The following is a 16,984-nucleotide window of genomic DNA, read 5'->3' as shown; positions in this document are numbered from 1 at the left end:
AGAGACCTAGCTCTTCTCTAAGCATCTGCAGGTCCTCCAGAGCCATTCTATGTTCAACTTCTGGAGGAATTCAACCATAAAATTGTGCTGGAAGACCAAGAGATTCCTAGAAACCGAGATCTTCTCTAAGCATCTGCAGGTCCTCCAGAGCCATTCTATGGTTACCTTCTGGAGGAATTCAACAATAAAAATTTGTGCTGGAAGACCAAGAGATTCCTAGAGACCTAGCTCTTCTCTAAGCATCTGCAGGTCCTCTAGAGCCATTCTATCTTCAACTTCTGGAGGAATTCAACCATAAAATTGTGCTGCAAGACCAAGAGATTCCTAGAGACCTAGTTCTTCTCTAAGCATCTGCAGGTCCTCCAGAGACATTCCATGTTCAACTTCTGGAGGAATCTAACCATAAAATTGTGCTGAAAAACCTAGAGATTCCAACAAAGAGCACTCCTCTAAGCATCTGTAGGTCCTCTAGAGTAGGCATGGGCCAACTTTGGCCCTCCAGGTGTTTTGGACTTCAACTTGCACAATTCCTAAAGCCAGTAGGTAGCCTGTTATGAATTGTGGGAGTTGAAGTCCAAAACACCTGGAGGGCAACGTCTGGAGGACATCAACCACAGAACCACACTGGGAGACCTAGAGATTCCTAGAGAAGTGTTCTTCCAGGTCTAAATAATAAGAGCAGATATGTATTTGTGGTTCTTCATGGAGCTGCTGTGCTCCTCACAACTCAATAGGAAAGTTGAAGGCCAACCATATGTTCTCGGAGAAGATTAGCTGAGAACTGATTCTCAAGGAGAAGCAACAAAGCAGGATGAACTCCTTTAATCAAACAGAACAAAACTGAAAACAGGGAGATTAAAAAAGAGAAAGAAAAGAAAATATTCTCAACTAAACCAACTTTATATTGCATGTGCAGCTCTCCTTACCGCAGTTCTGGTTGACCACCATGGACCCAACCCCAGTCCACGGAAAATTATTAATATATTGCTCTGAAAATAGGAGGCAAATCATGGCTTATTTTCATGGGAAGATGACTTGGGGAAGGAAGAATATGACCCACAGACCACACAATTCCCACCAACAACCAATAGAGTTCAGCCTCAGTTGTCACACTGGAATTACTAGTCCACAGGTGGGTTTTCGATTGATCGTTAAGGCAAGTTAAGCCAAAGTTATGGACCCATAGGCTCATCCAATATGAATTGTGTGGCTTTCCAGATGTTCCTGAACTACAATTCCCATCAGCCCCAGCCAATGGGAAGGGATTGCGGAACTGCAACTCAACATGTGCTGCACTTGGAAGTTCTTCTCATGTTCCAGATGAGTTTTACCTGGAGGTCTTGTTGGATCTTCTTTTGATTAGTAGGTGGTCTCCATGAAGACAGGAGCATGTTCCATTTCTAGAGATCCTCACTTTTTGAGGGCCTTCACCCCAAGTTCAGGTGTGTTTGTGTCCATACTGGCCTCTTCTTCCATCAAGAGATGGGGATGTTTTGGAAGGTCTCCATGAAGACAGGAGTGTGTTTTATTTCTAGAGCTCCTAGGTCTGTTGAGGGCCTTCAACTCTTATGATTCTATGATTTCAGGTGTGTACGAGTCCATATTGGGTTCTTGATGTAAGAGGAACCCAATATGGACACACACACACACCTGGAAACTTTGGAAGAATTGTTCACCTCATTGGGGTTGTGTCACTTCTTTTTCATGTTTCCATAACATGCTTTGCTTTTCCTTCACACGTTGGAGAAGCTCAAGGAAGTAAGACTGGGGTTGGATGGCCCTTGTGGCCCCTTCCAACTCTTATGATTCTGTGATGGATCTTCAAACCTGGCTCATTTCCCACTTTTGTTTAGTTTGAGAAGACGGAGCTTCTGAGATGGAGAAGAGCTTCATGGAAAAGGGCCTTCTCCGATGTCCTGTTGGGCTGGAGACAACGGCCTGGAGAGACAAACTTGACCCATCGCTTGGTTTTATTGCATACATTGGTTCTGGTGTCCACTCAGGCACACGATTATGAGTCAAAGATGTCCATACCATTGAAATGGTGTAGCCCTTGAGATACAACTCCTAGGAACCAAAGGAGGAGGAACAAGAAGTTTCAGGAGAGCCACACAACTCCAACCTGGGCTTGCGTTCTTCTGGACTGACTTCTACTCTAATAGACCGAATGACCAACCAGCAAGCCAACACCTGTGTAAACTCTGCTGCTTTCATGGGTTGACCCAAGTTGGAATGAAGTGTTGGGTCTAGCCCTTACACCGCGTCTCTGTTGTGCGAATTATTTGTCGTGATCTGGGGCCCGGCGTGTGGCGGAGCCTCTTTCTGGCCCCCTTGCCCGCTCTTCGCCTCGTGCACCTTCTGGTGCATCTTGTGGTTCCAGCTGTGGCTGAAGCAGCGTCCGCACTGGGCGCACCGGTAGGGCTTCTCCCCGGTGTGAGTCCTGAGGTGCGTCCGGAGGTTGGCGCTGTAGCTGAAGCACCTCCCGCACTCGGGGCACTCGTGGGGCTTCTCCCCGGTGTGGGTCCGCTGGTGCAGCCTCAGCTTCGTGTTGAACTTGAAGGCCTTCCCGCACTCCAGGCACTGGTGCCTCTTCGGGCCCCCGTCTTTTGACAGGCGCCCCTGCTGAGCCTTCTGATACTCGCGCAACGGGATTTTGGGGAGGTAAGTCCCTTCGGGGGAGATGAACGTGACGCCGTAGTCCCAATCCGGGCTTTCGGCGACCGCCTCCTTCTGATTCCCGCGGGTTTTACTCTTCTTGTTGGAATCATCTGAAAGAATCAAAAGAGAGTATCCGTTTGGGAAGAGTAGATCTCCAAGTCACCCCAACCTCTCAACCAACAGAAAATACTGGAAGGGTTTGTTGGATTATGGTTGTATGTGTATGAAATGTAAATCAAGTGTTTTCTGCTGTCAAGCAAGAGTGTATTTTTCAGTAATGAAACAGTTAACAGCAGGCTAGTTTTGACTGACAGCCTGTTGTGATTGCTATGACCTATCAGGCATGACTTCCAGCCTTTGGGGGTCGGAACTTCCTCCGGACTGAGGAATGTGTTTTATCTTATCTGTGGTGTTCGGCGTGAGCATTCGCTGAAGATGGACAATGAATGCTATGCTCTGAAGCCGAGAAATGCAACTGTAAATAGATATGTAAATAAAGTTTAACAACAGTTGATTTTCAACTGACCCCTTCGCCTGCTGGAGTGTTTTTTGACCAGTGCTGATTCTCCGCATGGGAATACAGTCTGGAGAAGGAAGTGAGACCGGGATGATGAATTTTGGAATCCACTCTGCACCCCATCATCCCCTGACAGGGTTGAGGAGAGAAATATACTCCAGATGATGGGAATTGCAGTTCACTCTGCATCCCGGAAGAACCCCCAGAGAACACTGTCAACTCTATTGATGATACTTATGGACCAAATTTGGCACAAAGACCCATCATGACCAATTTTAAGTATTGATGGGGGTGACACTGGGACAAAGGAAATGGATCCTTATGCATTTTTGAAATGGGATCGTTCATAAAATCCAAAACCAAACAATGACTTCTTCTAATAAATAGCATTACAAAATATCTAACCCGGGGATCTAATGTTTATCCTTACCGAATTACCTAACGCAAGCATTATTATATACCGTGTTTCCCCGAAAATAAGACAGTGTCTCATATTACTTTTTGCTCTCAAAGATGCTCTACGTCTTATTTTCAGGGGATGTCTTATTTTTCCATGAAGAAGAATTCACATTTATTGTTGAACAAAAAAAAATGAACATTTATTATATACTGTACAGTAGTTGTCATCACAAACCAGCATAACTAGACAAATTGCGAATCCTATCAAGAATTTCTTATTACTGCCATTATTTCCATGCACAACACTCTATGGTAGGTACATTTACCGATCCTGCATGCTTCCAAACAAAAACTTTGCTAGGTCTTACTTTCGGGGGAGGTCTTATATTTAGCAATTCAACAAAACCTCTAGTAGGTCTTATTTTCTGGGGATGTCTTATTTTAGGGGAAACAGGGTACCTAAGCTAGTCTCTATACACATAATAAAAGTGAAAAATGTGTATGTATGTGGAGGAGGTGTCCACTTACACAGCCTTCCACCTCCACAAACAACTATAGTTCCCATTGAGCAGGAGACACCCATGGCCCTCCCTCCACTGACATGCAGGTTATAGTGAACACCATAAACATGATGCCCAAACCCTGCCCGTGTCCTCCACAAACACCATCCTGCCCCCACCCAAGTGGAGGCTTTCATTGGGGGGCCCATTTTATCCTAGATGTTCTGTTTTTCCTCCAGAATGGACATTTCAGGGTTCCTTCATTTGCATAACCCCACCCACTGCCTCTACCTTAACCCTTAACCCTTCCCTACCCGTTCCTATAGCACACAGGACCTACATCCAGAGAGCACTGTGAACCCAACCAACGATGGCCATCCTTCTTTGGGTTCAGTGCACAATAGGGCCATGGAGGTACCCGCTGATGCCCAGGATAGGGATTCTGTGATGATCATTATTATAAGTACTCATGGTTCGTTTTGGATTTTATGAAGTGGCATTCCAGTATTTCCCATTCCATGGAAAACAGGTACCTTGAGCTGGAGAGGCGACGTCCTCAAAACTCTCCTCCACGACTTCCATGAGCAGAGTGCTCTCTCCAGGATCTGTAGAGATCCATTCGTCCTCTGCAGAAGGTTCGGCTTTTCTCTTAAGGGTCACTGGATCCTCAAAACTCTCGACTTTCATGTGCAATGGACTCTCTCTTGGACCTGGTGGGATCCATTCCTCCTCTGCTGAAGGCTCGTTCTCTCTCTTAATGGCCACCAGATTCCGAAAACTCTTTCTCGGATCTGGTAGGATTGATGCTTCTTCTGTTGAAGACTCAGGGCCCTTCTTAATGGTCACCTGATTCTCAAAATTTTTGACTGTCATGTCTTGACTCTCTCTCGGACATGATGGGATCCATTCCTCCCCAGCAGAAGATTTGGGTTCTCTCTTAATGGTCACCAGATTCTGAAAATGAAATGGCAGAATCAAAGACAGGTTAATGTGGATGGAAGTTCTTCTGAAGGACCTCAAGTCTCCTTGATTTCACAGAGAGCTTCGGACTGAGTCACAAGGAGAAAATACAGAGGGGGCCTCAATATCCGTTGGGATTTGGTTACAGAACCCCCCTTAGATACCAAAATCTGTGGATGTTCAGGTCCAGAAAGACATATTGACAAGCCATCTATACATATAAAAATGTAATGTGCGTTTTCCCCATGAAGTGAACAACAAAACCACTGAACCAAATCACAACAAATTTGGCCACAAAAGACATAGTCATTATCAGAGTGGCTTTGCTAGGCACACACAGCAGAAGTCTCTCACTAGGAAGCTCTGGATAAATGACGACACTGCAGTCTTCAGTTTTCTATCAAAAGTTTACTTACGAACGGAAATCCACAAGACAATACACAGCTCTCACGCAGGCACACACGGGAAGGGGCAGAGAGAGGAAGTTGAGGCTATTTATCTCATCCTCTGCTGTCTGATGCAATCCAAGCTTAACCTTTTACACACTGGTATAGTAGGTAGTATATGATGCAATCACAGTGTATGATGCAATCCCCAGCACAGATTGCACACATGACTCAATTACATTTAAACAACTCTATATACAATCATTCCTACTTCAACAATCATCCAATCTATGTCTTTCAATAAAAAACCTAGAAAAATAAAGTCCAAATAACAGAAAAAAAAACCCAATTGCCTACCAACTTGAATAGCACTGAACAGGCTTGCAGCTTCAAAGCCAGGCTGCTTCCTAACCAGAGGTATCCTAACCACCAGACTATGCCACAGCAACACGTGGCCGGGCACAGCTAGTCCTTTACATAAAAGATGAGTTCTGGAGGATCCTTGAAGTGATACTAGAGCAAAGTCCTGCCTACACATCATCATAGCACTTGTCAAAACCAAGGTTGACTCGACAGGGGCAGAATCAGGAGGTAAAGAGGGCCGACTGTTCTCCCCTCCCAATCCCCGACCCTTCTTTCCTTTTACCTGATTTAATGGGGCGTCCAGAGTATCTATTCCACCCCGAAGAGAAGGCAACCTAGAAGGAACCTTGAGGGTTGTTTTATGGCCTCCGACTTCCATGTCTTCTCCTGGAAAAAAAGGATGAATAAGGTGGGGAAGTGTTTCGCTCCATGTAAATATTTTCAGACCTCAAACGAAATCAAGACTCCCTCTTCTAGGGGTGTGGAATCCCCAGTGTCATCCATCTATTCATCCACTTGTCTATCTATCCATCCAACTACAGATCCACCTATCTATCTATCCATCCATCCAATCACCTACTTACCTGTCCATTGATCTATTTAGGCATCCATCCATCTTCACATCTGTCTATCCAGTCATCCATCCATCTTTCTATCCATCTTCACATCCATCTTAGCCATTCACCCATCTTTCCACCCATCCATCTACTCACCCACCGACCCACCTACTTATCCATCCGTCTATCCACCCACCCACCTACCTATCCATCTATCCATCCAGCTACCTACCTACTCATCAACCCACCCACACACCTACCTATCCATCAGTCCATCTAGCCATCCATCCATTCAACTACCTACCTGTCTACCCATCCATCTATCCATCCTTCAACCCACCTACATACCTATCCATCCTTCCATCCATCTAGACATCCACCCACCTGTCTATCCATCCATCCTTCCATCAATCCAGCTATCTATCTATCCACCTATCCACTCATCAATCTACCTACCTATCTGTCCATCTAGCCATTCTTCCAACTGCCTACCTACCTACCTACTTTCCAATCCGTCCAGCCAGCAAACCATTCATCCATCTACTGTACCTACCTATCTACCCATCCATCCACCTAGCTACCCCCTTAACTATCCACCCACCCACCCACCTACCTATCCATCCATCTATCTAGCCATCCATCCATCTACCTACCTACCTCTTTTCCTATCCAGCCAACCAGCAAGTTATTCATCCATCTACCTACCTATCTACCCATCCAGCCACCTACCTATCCATCTATCCATCCAACTACCTACCTACTCATCAACCCACCCACACACCTACCTATCCATCAGCCCATCTATCTAGCCATCCATCCATTCAACTACCTACCTGTCTACCCATCCACCCATCGATCCATCCATCTATCCATCCTTCAACCCACCTACATACTCACCTATCCATCCTTCCATCCATCTAGACATCCACCCACCTGTCTATCCATCCATCCTTCCATCAATCCAGCTATCTATCTATCCACCTATCCACTCATCAATCTACCTACCTATCTGTCCATCTAGCCATTCTTCCATCTGCCAACCTACCTACCTACTTTCCAATCCGTCCAGCCAGCAAACCATTCATCCATCTACTGTACCTACTACCCATCCATCCACCTAGCTACCTCCTTAACTATCCACCCACCCACCTACCTATCTACCCATCCATCCACCTAGCTACCTCCTTAACTATCCACCCACCCACCTACCTATCTATCCATCCATCCATCTAGCTACCTCCTTAACTATCCACCCACCCACCTACCTATCTATCCATCCATCCATCTAGCTACCTCCTTAACTATCCACCCACCCACCTACCTATCTATCCATCCATCCATCTAGCTACCTCCTTAACTATCCACCCACCCACCTACCTATCTATCCATCCATCCATCTAGCTACCTCCTTAACTATCCACCCACCCACCTACCTATCTATCCATCCATCCATCTAGCTACCTCCTTAACTATCCACCCACCCACCTACCTATCTACCCATCCATCCACTAGCTACCTCCTTAACTATCCACCCACCCACCTACCTATCTACCCATCCATCCACCTAGCTACCTCCTTAACTATCCACCCACCCACCTACCTATCTATCCATCCATCCATCTAGCTACCTCCTTAACTATCCACCCACCCACCTACCTATCTACCCATCCATCCACCTAGCTACCTCCTTAACTATCCACCCACCCACCTACCTATCTATCCATCCATCCATCTAGCTACCTCCTTAACTATCCACCCACCCACCTACCTATCTATCCATCCATCCATCTAGCTACCTCCTTAACTATCCACCCACCCACCTACCTATCTATCCATCCATCCATCTAGCTACCTCCTTAACTATCCACCCACCCACCTACCTATCTACCCATCCATCCACTAGCTACCTCCTTAACTATCCACCCACCCACCTACCTATCTACCCATCCATCCACCTAGCTACCTCCTTAACTATCCACCCACCCACCTACCTATCTATCCATCCATCCATCTAGCTACCTCCTTAACTATCCACCCACCCACCTACCTATCTACCCATCCATCCACCTAGCTACCTCCTTAACTATCCACCCACCCACCTACCTATCTATCCATCCATCCATCTAGCTACCTCCTTAACTATCCACCCACCCACCTACCTATCTATCCATCCATCCATCTAGCTACCTCCTTAACTATCCACCCACCCACCTACCTATCTATCCATCCATCCATCTAGCTACCTCCTTAACTATCCACCCACCCACCTACCTATCTACCCATCCATCCACTAGCTACCTCCTTAACTATCCACCCACCCACCTACCTATCTACCCATCCATCCACCTAGCTACCTCCTTAACTATCCACCCACCCACCTACCTATCTATCCATCCATCCATCTAGCTACCTCCTTAACTATCCACCCACCCACCTACCTATCTACCCATCCATCCACCTAGCTACCTCCTTAACTATCCACCCACCCACCTACCTATCTATCCATCCATCCATCTAGCTACCTCCTTAACTATCCACCCACCCACCTACCTATCTATCCATCCATCCATCTAGCTACCTCCTTAACTATCCACCCACCCACCTACCTATCTACCCATCCATCCACCTAGCTACCTCCTTAACTATCCACCCACCCACCTACCTATCTATCCATCCATCCATCTAGCTACCTCCTTAACTATCCACCCACCCACCTACCTATCTACCCATCCATCCACTAGCTACCTCCTTAACTATCCACCCACCCACCTACCTATCTATCCATCCATCCATCTAGCTACCTCCTTAACTATCCACCCACCCACCTACCTATCTATCCATCCATCCATCTAGCTACCTCCTTAACTATCCACCCACCCACCTACCTATCTATCCATCCATCCATCTAGCTACCTCCTTAACTATCCACCCACCCACCTACCTATCTATCCATCCATCCATCTAGCTACCTCCTTAACTATCCACCCACCCACCTACCTATCTATCCATCCATCCATCTAGCTACCTCCTTAACTATCCACCCACCCACCTACCTATCTACCCATCCATCCACTAGCTACCTCCTTAACTATCCACCCACCCACCTACCTATCTACCCATCCATCCACCTAGCTACCTCCTTAACTATCCACCCACCCACCTACCTATCTATCCATCCATCCATCTAGCTACCTCCTTAACTATCCACCTACCTACCCATCCATCTATCTAGCCATCCATCCATCCATCTACCTACCTACCTCCTTTCCTATCCAGCCAACCAGCAAGTTATTCATCCACCTACCTACCTACCCATCCAGCCACCTACCTATCCATCCACCTACCCACCTATCTGTCCCTCCGTCTTATCTATCCATCCATCTACCTATCGATCTATCACAGATGGGCAAATGGGGTCTCTCTGGCAATGTGAGGACTCTATAGTCAAGGTCACCATGAAAACCTACCACAGAATCATCTGAAGAACCTAGGAAATGGGGTTGTTGTGTGTTTTCCAGGCTGTATGGTCATGTTCCAGGAGTATTCTCTCCTGACGTTTCGCCCTCATCTATGGCAGGTATCCTCTGAGGTTGTGAGGTATATCTATGGATGCCTTCCAAAGATGTGGGCGAAACGTCAGGAGAGAATACTTCTGGAACATGGCCGTACAGTCCGGAAAACACACAACAACTCTGTGATCCCGGTCATGAAAGCCTGGCATACTCACTTTGACTTTTATATCTATCGAAGATAACCAAGAGAGCAAAACATTGTGACAGCAAAGTCAAAACAAAGGAGTGGTTAGTTGGATGACAGTAACACTCTCCTATTCTCATTGTATGTTTTTAAGGCAAAAAGTCAATTTTAATGTTTTAGTCTGCGATTAAAGTTATTAAGAAGGGAAAGCTAATTTTAATGAATGGCCTAAATTATGGATTGGAGAAATTACTGACATTATCAATCATATAATGATATTCATAATGCTGGGGGAAAAAGAGAGACTAATAGATAGATTTCCCTATGGATATGCAAATATTCCAAAATCTCAAATTTTGCATAACACGTCCTCTATCTTACAAGTTTCTTGGTGGTTTTAGTTTGCATCATATATTATTAATATATATTTTAATATACTATTGTTTATATTCAATGTCTTATGTTTTAATGCTATCTGCAGATATTGCAATCCAATTATATTATTGGTATATATTATAGAATATGTTTAACGCTGTTATATTCAAAGATAAATATGTGTTATATTACATTTTAATGCCATTGCATTTTAATGGCATCATTGTATACATTGTACTATATCATATAATTACTTTACATTATAGTATATGTTTAATAGCCGTCTTTGATGTCTTATATTGTATTTTTAATGATATCATTAGAAAGATTGTCTCATATTATTATAGTATTATACTACAGAGTGTACAATTACTTGTCTTCAAGGACTTGTATTTTAATGGCATCATTATACATATCGTATCGTATTATTACTATAACATATTATAGTACACTATTGCTTATTATATATATTGTATTATAATTATATATTAAAATACAGTATTGTTTATCTTCAATGTCATACCTTGCATTTTAATAGCATTGCATTTTAATAGCATGTAATATATTATTCATGTAATATATTATTATATTACTATATTGCATTATAATACAATAGTGTTATAGTAATAATATAACACCATTGTATTATAGTGTAATGCCATTAAAATACAATATAAGGCATTTAAGAGAATGTCTTGTATTGTATTTTAATGGCAATGCATTTTAATAGCCTTGTATGACAATGTTACAATATTACATTACTATCTGTTATATTTATGTTTTAATATATATTACTATTATTCTTATATATTATACAATATTGCACATGCACTATTACAGTATTATATATTATAGCATTATTATGCATTGCAATAATATAATGTAATGATGTAGTATAATAGTGTATTATTATAATACATCACAATCTAAGGTGCATTATTATCTATTATATTATTACTATTACATTATATATTATAGTATTATGCATTGTAATAATATAATATTGCAATGATAAAGTGTAATAATGTATTATTATAACACATCACAATATAAGTTGTATTATTATCTATAATATTATTACTATTACATTATTATATATTATAGTATTATTATACATTGCAATAATATAATATTGCAATGATGTAGTACAAGAATGTATTATTATAATACGTCACAATATAAGACGTATTATTATCTATTATATTATTACTATTACATTATTATATATTATAGTATTATTATGCATTGCAATAATATAATATTGCAATGATGCAGTACAATAATGTACTATTATTATAATACATCACAATATAAGATTATTATTATCTATTATATTATTACTATTATGTTATTATATATTATAACATTATTATGCATTGCATAATAATATTATATTATTACTATTACGTTATTATATATTATAACATTTTATGCATTGCATAATGATATTATATTATTACTATTACGTTATTATATATTATAACATTATTATGCATTGCATAATAATATTATATCATTACTATTACGTTATTATATATTATAACATTTGTATGCATTGCATAATAATATTATATTATTACTATTACGTTATTATATATTATAACATTTGTATGCATTGCATAATAATATTATATTATTACTATTACGTTATTATATATTATAACATTATTATGCATTGCATAATATTATATTATTACTATTACGTTATTATATATTATAACATTTTATGCATTGCATAATGATATTATATTATTACTATTACGTTATTATATATTATAACATTATTATGCATTGCATAATAATATTATATTATTACTATTATGTTATTATATATTATAACATTTTTATGCATTGCAGAATATTATATTATTACTATTACGTTATTATATATTATAACATTTGTATGCATTGCATAATAATATTATATTATTACTATTACGTTATTATATATTATAGCATTATTATGCATTGCATAATAATATTATATTATTACTATTACGTTATTATATATAACATTTTATGCATTGCATAATAATATTATATTATTACTATTACGTTATTATATATTATAACATGTTTATGCATTGCATAATAATATTATATTATTACTATTACGTTATTATATATTATAACATTTGTATGCATTGCATAATAATATTATATTATTACTATTACGTTATTATATATTATAGCATTATGCATTGCATAATAATATTATATTATTACTATTACGTTATTATATATTATAACATTTTATGCATTGCATAATAATATTATATTATTACTATTACGTTATTATATATTATAACATGTTTATGCATTGCATAATAATATTATATTATTACTATTACGTTATTATATATTATAACATTCTTATGCATTGCAATAATATAATATTGCAATGATGTAGTACAATAATGTATTATTATAATAATACGTCACAATATAAGATTATTATTATCTATTATTACTATTACATTATTATATATTATAGTATCATTATGCACTGCAATAATATAATATTGCAATGATATAGTACAATAATGTATTATTATAATACATCACAATAAATTTATTATTATCCATTATATTATTACTATATATTATAGTATCATTATGCATTGCAGTAATCCAGTATTGCAATGATGTAGTACAATAATATATTATTATAATACATCCCAATATATTTATTATTGTTTAATCTATTATATTTTTATGTGTTATAATAATTCATTGTTGCTTTGCATTCCTACAATGTTATTGTGTTTGCACTGGATTTTAACAGGAAACATCTCCAGGCCATATTGTTTCATGCAGCACTTTTTCTAGGGTTTTATTTTGCAGCCTTTTAAACACTGCATTTATGTTTTCTAGGCAACTGGCCTGTGCTGCTCCAGCCATTAAGAAACAGCTCATATTCTCCCCCCAATGAACCCAACAATCTTCCTCCATTTTTTATTTTTGCAAAGGTTAGTCAATGCACTGGGATTCATGCACCCAGGCCTCCCTTCCCGGGGTGCATTCATCCCAGTGCATTAATTAATTGGGCCTTAATGAGCCCCCTTCCAAGCCAAAACAACAACAAAAACTCAAGGCAAACCTTGCAACGTCCTTCTCTCCTTCTTGGGCACAAAGGCAAAGGGAGGCAACACTTCGGGTTCCCAAGCGACTTGTAGCGAGTCATTGAGAAAAGGGAGCGCCAGTGCGCATGCTCATACAGAGGGCATTCGCACGGGAGCCGGAAGTGTCGGGGCTTCTTTGCCTCTCCTCGTTGGCTTGTTCTCTTTGTCCCCCATTCCAACCTTGGCCGAGATTCCATTGCTAACAACAACAACAACAACAACAACAACAACAACAACAACAACAACAACAACAACAATAATAATTGATTGAAGTCAAAAATCAGAAACTCCTCAAAGCACAGCAGACAAAAAACCAGTACAAGAAAGCCGCACTACAAACTAGAGCTGACAGCTGGCACAACAAAACATTGCATGGAAAGTTCCTTGACAAAATTGAAGGAAAAGCTGATAAAGAGAAGACCTGGCTCTGGCTCACGAATGGGACCCTGAAGAAGGAGACAGAAGGCCTGATCCTTGCAGCCCAGGAGCAAGACATCAGGACAAAGGCAATTAATAATAATAATAATAATAATAATAATAATAATAATAATAATAATAATAGAAGACCTGGCTCTGGCTCACAAATGGGACCCTGAAGAAGGAGACAGAAGGCCTGATCCTTGCAGCCCAGGAGCAAGCCATTAGGACAAAGGCAATTAATAATAATAATAATAATAATAATAATAATAGAAGACCTGGCTCTGGCTCACGAATGGGACCCTGAAGAAGGAGACAGAAGGCCTGATCCTTGCAGCCCAGGAGCAAGACATCAGGACAAAGGCAATTAATAATAATAATAATAATAATAATAATAATAATAATAATAATAATAGAAGACCTGGCTCTGGCTCACAAATGGGACCCTGAAGAAGGAGACAGAAGGCCTGATCCTTGCAGCCCAGGAGCAAGCCATCAGGACAAAGGCAATTAATAATAATAATAATAATAATAATAATAATAATAATAATAATAATAGAAGACCTGGCTCTGGCTCACAAATGGGACCCTGAAGAAGGAGACAGAAGGCCTGATCCTTGCAGCCCAGGAGCAAGACATCAGGACAAAGGCAATTAATAATAATAATAATAATAATAATAATAATAATAATAATAATAATAGAAGACCTGGCTCTGGCTCACAAATGGGACCCTGAAGAAGGAGACAGAAGGCCTGATCCTTGCAGCCCAGGAGCAAGACATCAGGACAAAGGCAATTAATAATAATAATAATAATAATAATAATAATAATAATAGAAGACCTGGCTCTGGCTCACGAATGGGACCCTGAAGAAGGAGACAGAAGGCCTGATCCTTGCAGCCCAGGAGCAAGACATCAGGACAAAGGCAATTAATAATAATAATAATAATAATAATAATAATAATAATAGAAGACCTGGCTCTGGCTCACGAATGGGACCCTGAAGAAGGAGACAGAAGGCCTGATCCTTGCAGCCCAGGAGCAAGACATCAGGACAAAGGCAATTAATAATAATAATAATAATAATAATAATAATAGAAGACCTGGCTCTGGCTCACGAATGGGACCCTGAAGAAGGAGACAGAAGGCCTGATCCTTGCAGCCCAGGAGCAAGACATCAGGACAAAGGCAATTAATAATAATAATAATAATAATAATAATAATAATAATAATAATAATAGAAGACCTGGCTCTGGCTCACGAATGGGACCCTGAAGAAGGAGACAGAAGGCCTGATCCTTGCAGCCCAGGAGCAAGACATCAGGACAAAGGCAATTAATAATAATAATAATAATAATAATAATAATAATAATAATAATAATAGAAGACCTGGCTCTGGCTCACGAATGGGACCCTGAAGAAGGAGACAGAAGGCCTGATCCTTGCAGCCCAGGAGCAAGACATCAGGACAAAGGCAATTAATAATAATAATAATAATAATAATAATAATAATAATAATAATAGAAGACCTGGCTCTGGCTCACGAATGGGACCCTGAAGAAGGAGACAGAAGGCCTGATCCTTGCAGCCCAGGAGCAAGACATCAGGACAAAGGCAATTAATAATAATAATAATAATAATAATAATAATAATAATAATAATAGAAGACCTGGCTCTGGCTCACGAATGGGACCCTGAAGAAGGAGACAGAAGGCCTGATCCTTGCAGCCCAGGAGCAAGACATCAGGACAAAGGCAATTAATAATAATAATAATAATAATAATAATAATAATAGAAGACCTGGCTCTGGCTCACGAATGGGACCCTGAAGAAGGAGACAGAAGGCCTGATCCTTGCAGCCCAGGAGCAAGACATCAGGACAAAGGCAATTAATAATAATAATAATAATAATAATAATAGAAGACCTGGCTCTGACTCACGAATGGGACCCTGAAGAAGGAGACATAAGGCCTGATCCTTGCAGCCCAGGAGCAAGACATCAGAACAAAGGCAATTAAGGCCAAGATCGAAAAATCAGCTGATGACCCAAAATGCAGACTCTGCAAGGAAACCAAAGGAACCATGGATCATATCCTCAGCTACTGTAAGAAAATCGCACAGACAGACTACAAACAGAGGCACAATTACGTGGTCCATTGGAACTTCTGCCTCAAGTCCCACCTCCCAGCAGCAAAGAACTGGTGGGACCACAAACCTGCAAAAGTATTGGAAAATGAGCACGCAAAGATACTGTGGGACTTCCGAATCCAGACTGACAAAGTTCTGGAACACAACACACCAGACATCACAGTTGTGGAAAAGAAAAAGGTTTGGATCATTGATGTCACCATCCCAGGTGACAGTCGCATTGACGAAAAACAACAGGAAAAACTCAGCCGCTATCAGGACCTCAAGAATGAACTTCAAAGACTCTGGCAGAAACCAGTGCAGGTGGTCCCGGTGGTGATGGGCACACTGGGTGCTGTGCCAAAAGATCTCAGCCGGCATTTGGAAACAATAGACATTGACAAAATTACGATCTGCCAACTTCAAAAGGCCACCCTACTGGGATCTGCACGCATCATCCAAAAATACATCACACAGTCCTAGACACTTGGGAAGTGTTCGACTTGTGATTTTGTGATATGAAATCCAGCATATCTATCTTGTTTGCTGTGTCATAATAAAATAATAATAATAATAATAATAATAATAATAATAATAATACTTTCACATTTGATGTACATGGATGACCTGAAGCTGTATGGGAAAACGGAAACTGAAATCCAGTCTCTGACCAACACTGATATCAGCATGGAGTTTGGTTTGGACACGTTGGTCAAGGAACTTCCCATGCAATGTTTTGTTGTGCCAGCTGTCAGCTCTAGTTTGTAGTGCAGTTTTCTTGTACTGGTTTTTTGTCTGCTGTGCTTTGAGGAGTTTCAATCAAAGCAGGTTCTTCACTTTGCTTTCTATATTCTGCCAAGGCATGTTCTTCTTCTTTGACTGCTTGTTTTACTTGTAAGAGTCCTCT

General features: G+C 40.3%; 1 protein-coding gene across 1 annotated transcript; it reads right to left on the bottom strand.

The window, feature by feature from the left end:
• Nucleotides 1-806: 806 nt before the first annotated feature.
• LOC103282240 (zinc finger protein 629) lies at nucleotides 807-13,619 on the bottom strand. Its single transcript, XM_062973224.1, has 4 exons — nucleotides 13,512-13,619; nucleotides 6,067-6,170; nucleotides 4,608-5,028; nucleotides 807-2,768 (listed from the first exon to the last, which is right to left on the bottom strand). Exons 2-4 carry the CDS (start codon nucleotides 6,160-6,162, stop codon nucleotides 2,254-2,256), a joined length of 1,032 nt encoding a protein of 343 aa, XP_062829294.1. The 5' UTR covers nucleotides 6,163-6,170; nucleotides 13,512-13,619; the 3' UTR covers nucleotides 807-2,253.
• Between the last annotated feature and the right edge of the window lie 3,365 nt (nucleotides 13,620-16,984).

Source organism: Anolis carolinensis, chromosome 2, assembly GCF_035594765.1.
Source record: "Anolis carolinensis isolate JA03-04 chromosome 2, rAnoCar3.1.pri, whole genome shotgun sequence".
NCBI lineage: Eukaryota > Metazoa > Chordata > Lepidosauria > Squamata > Dactyloidae > Anolis > Anolis carolinensis.
This window is presented reverse-complemented; position numbering and strand designations above follow the sequence as displayed.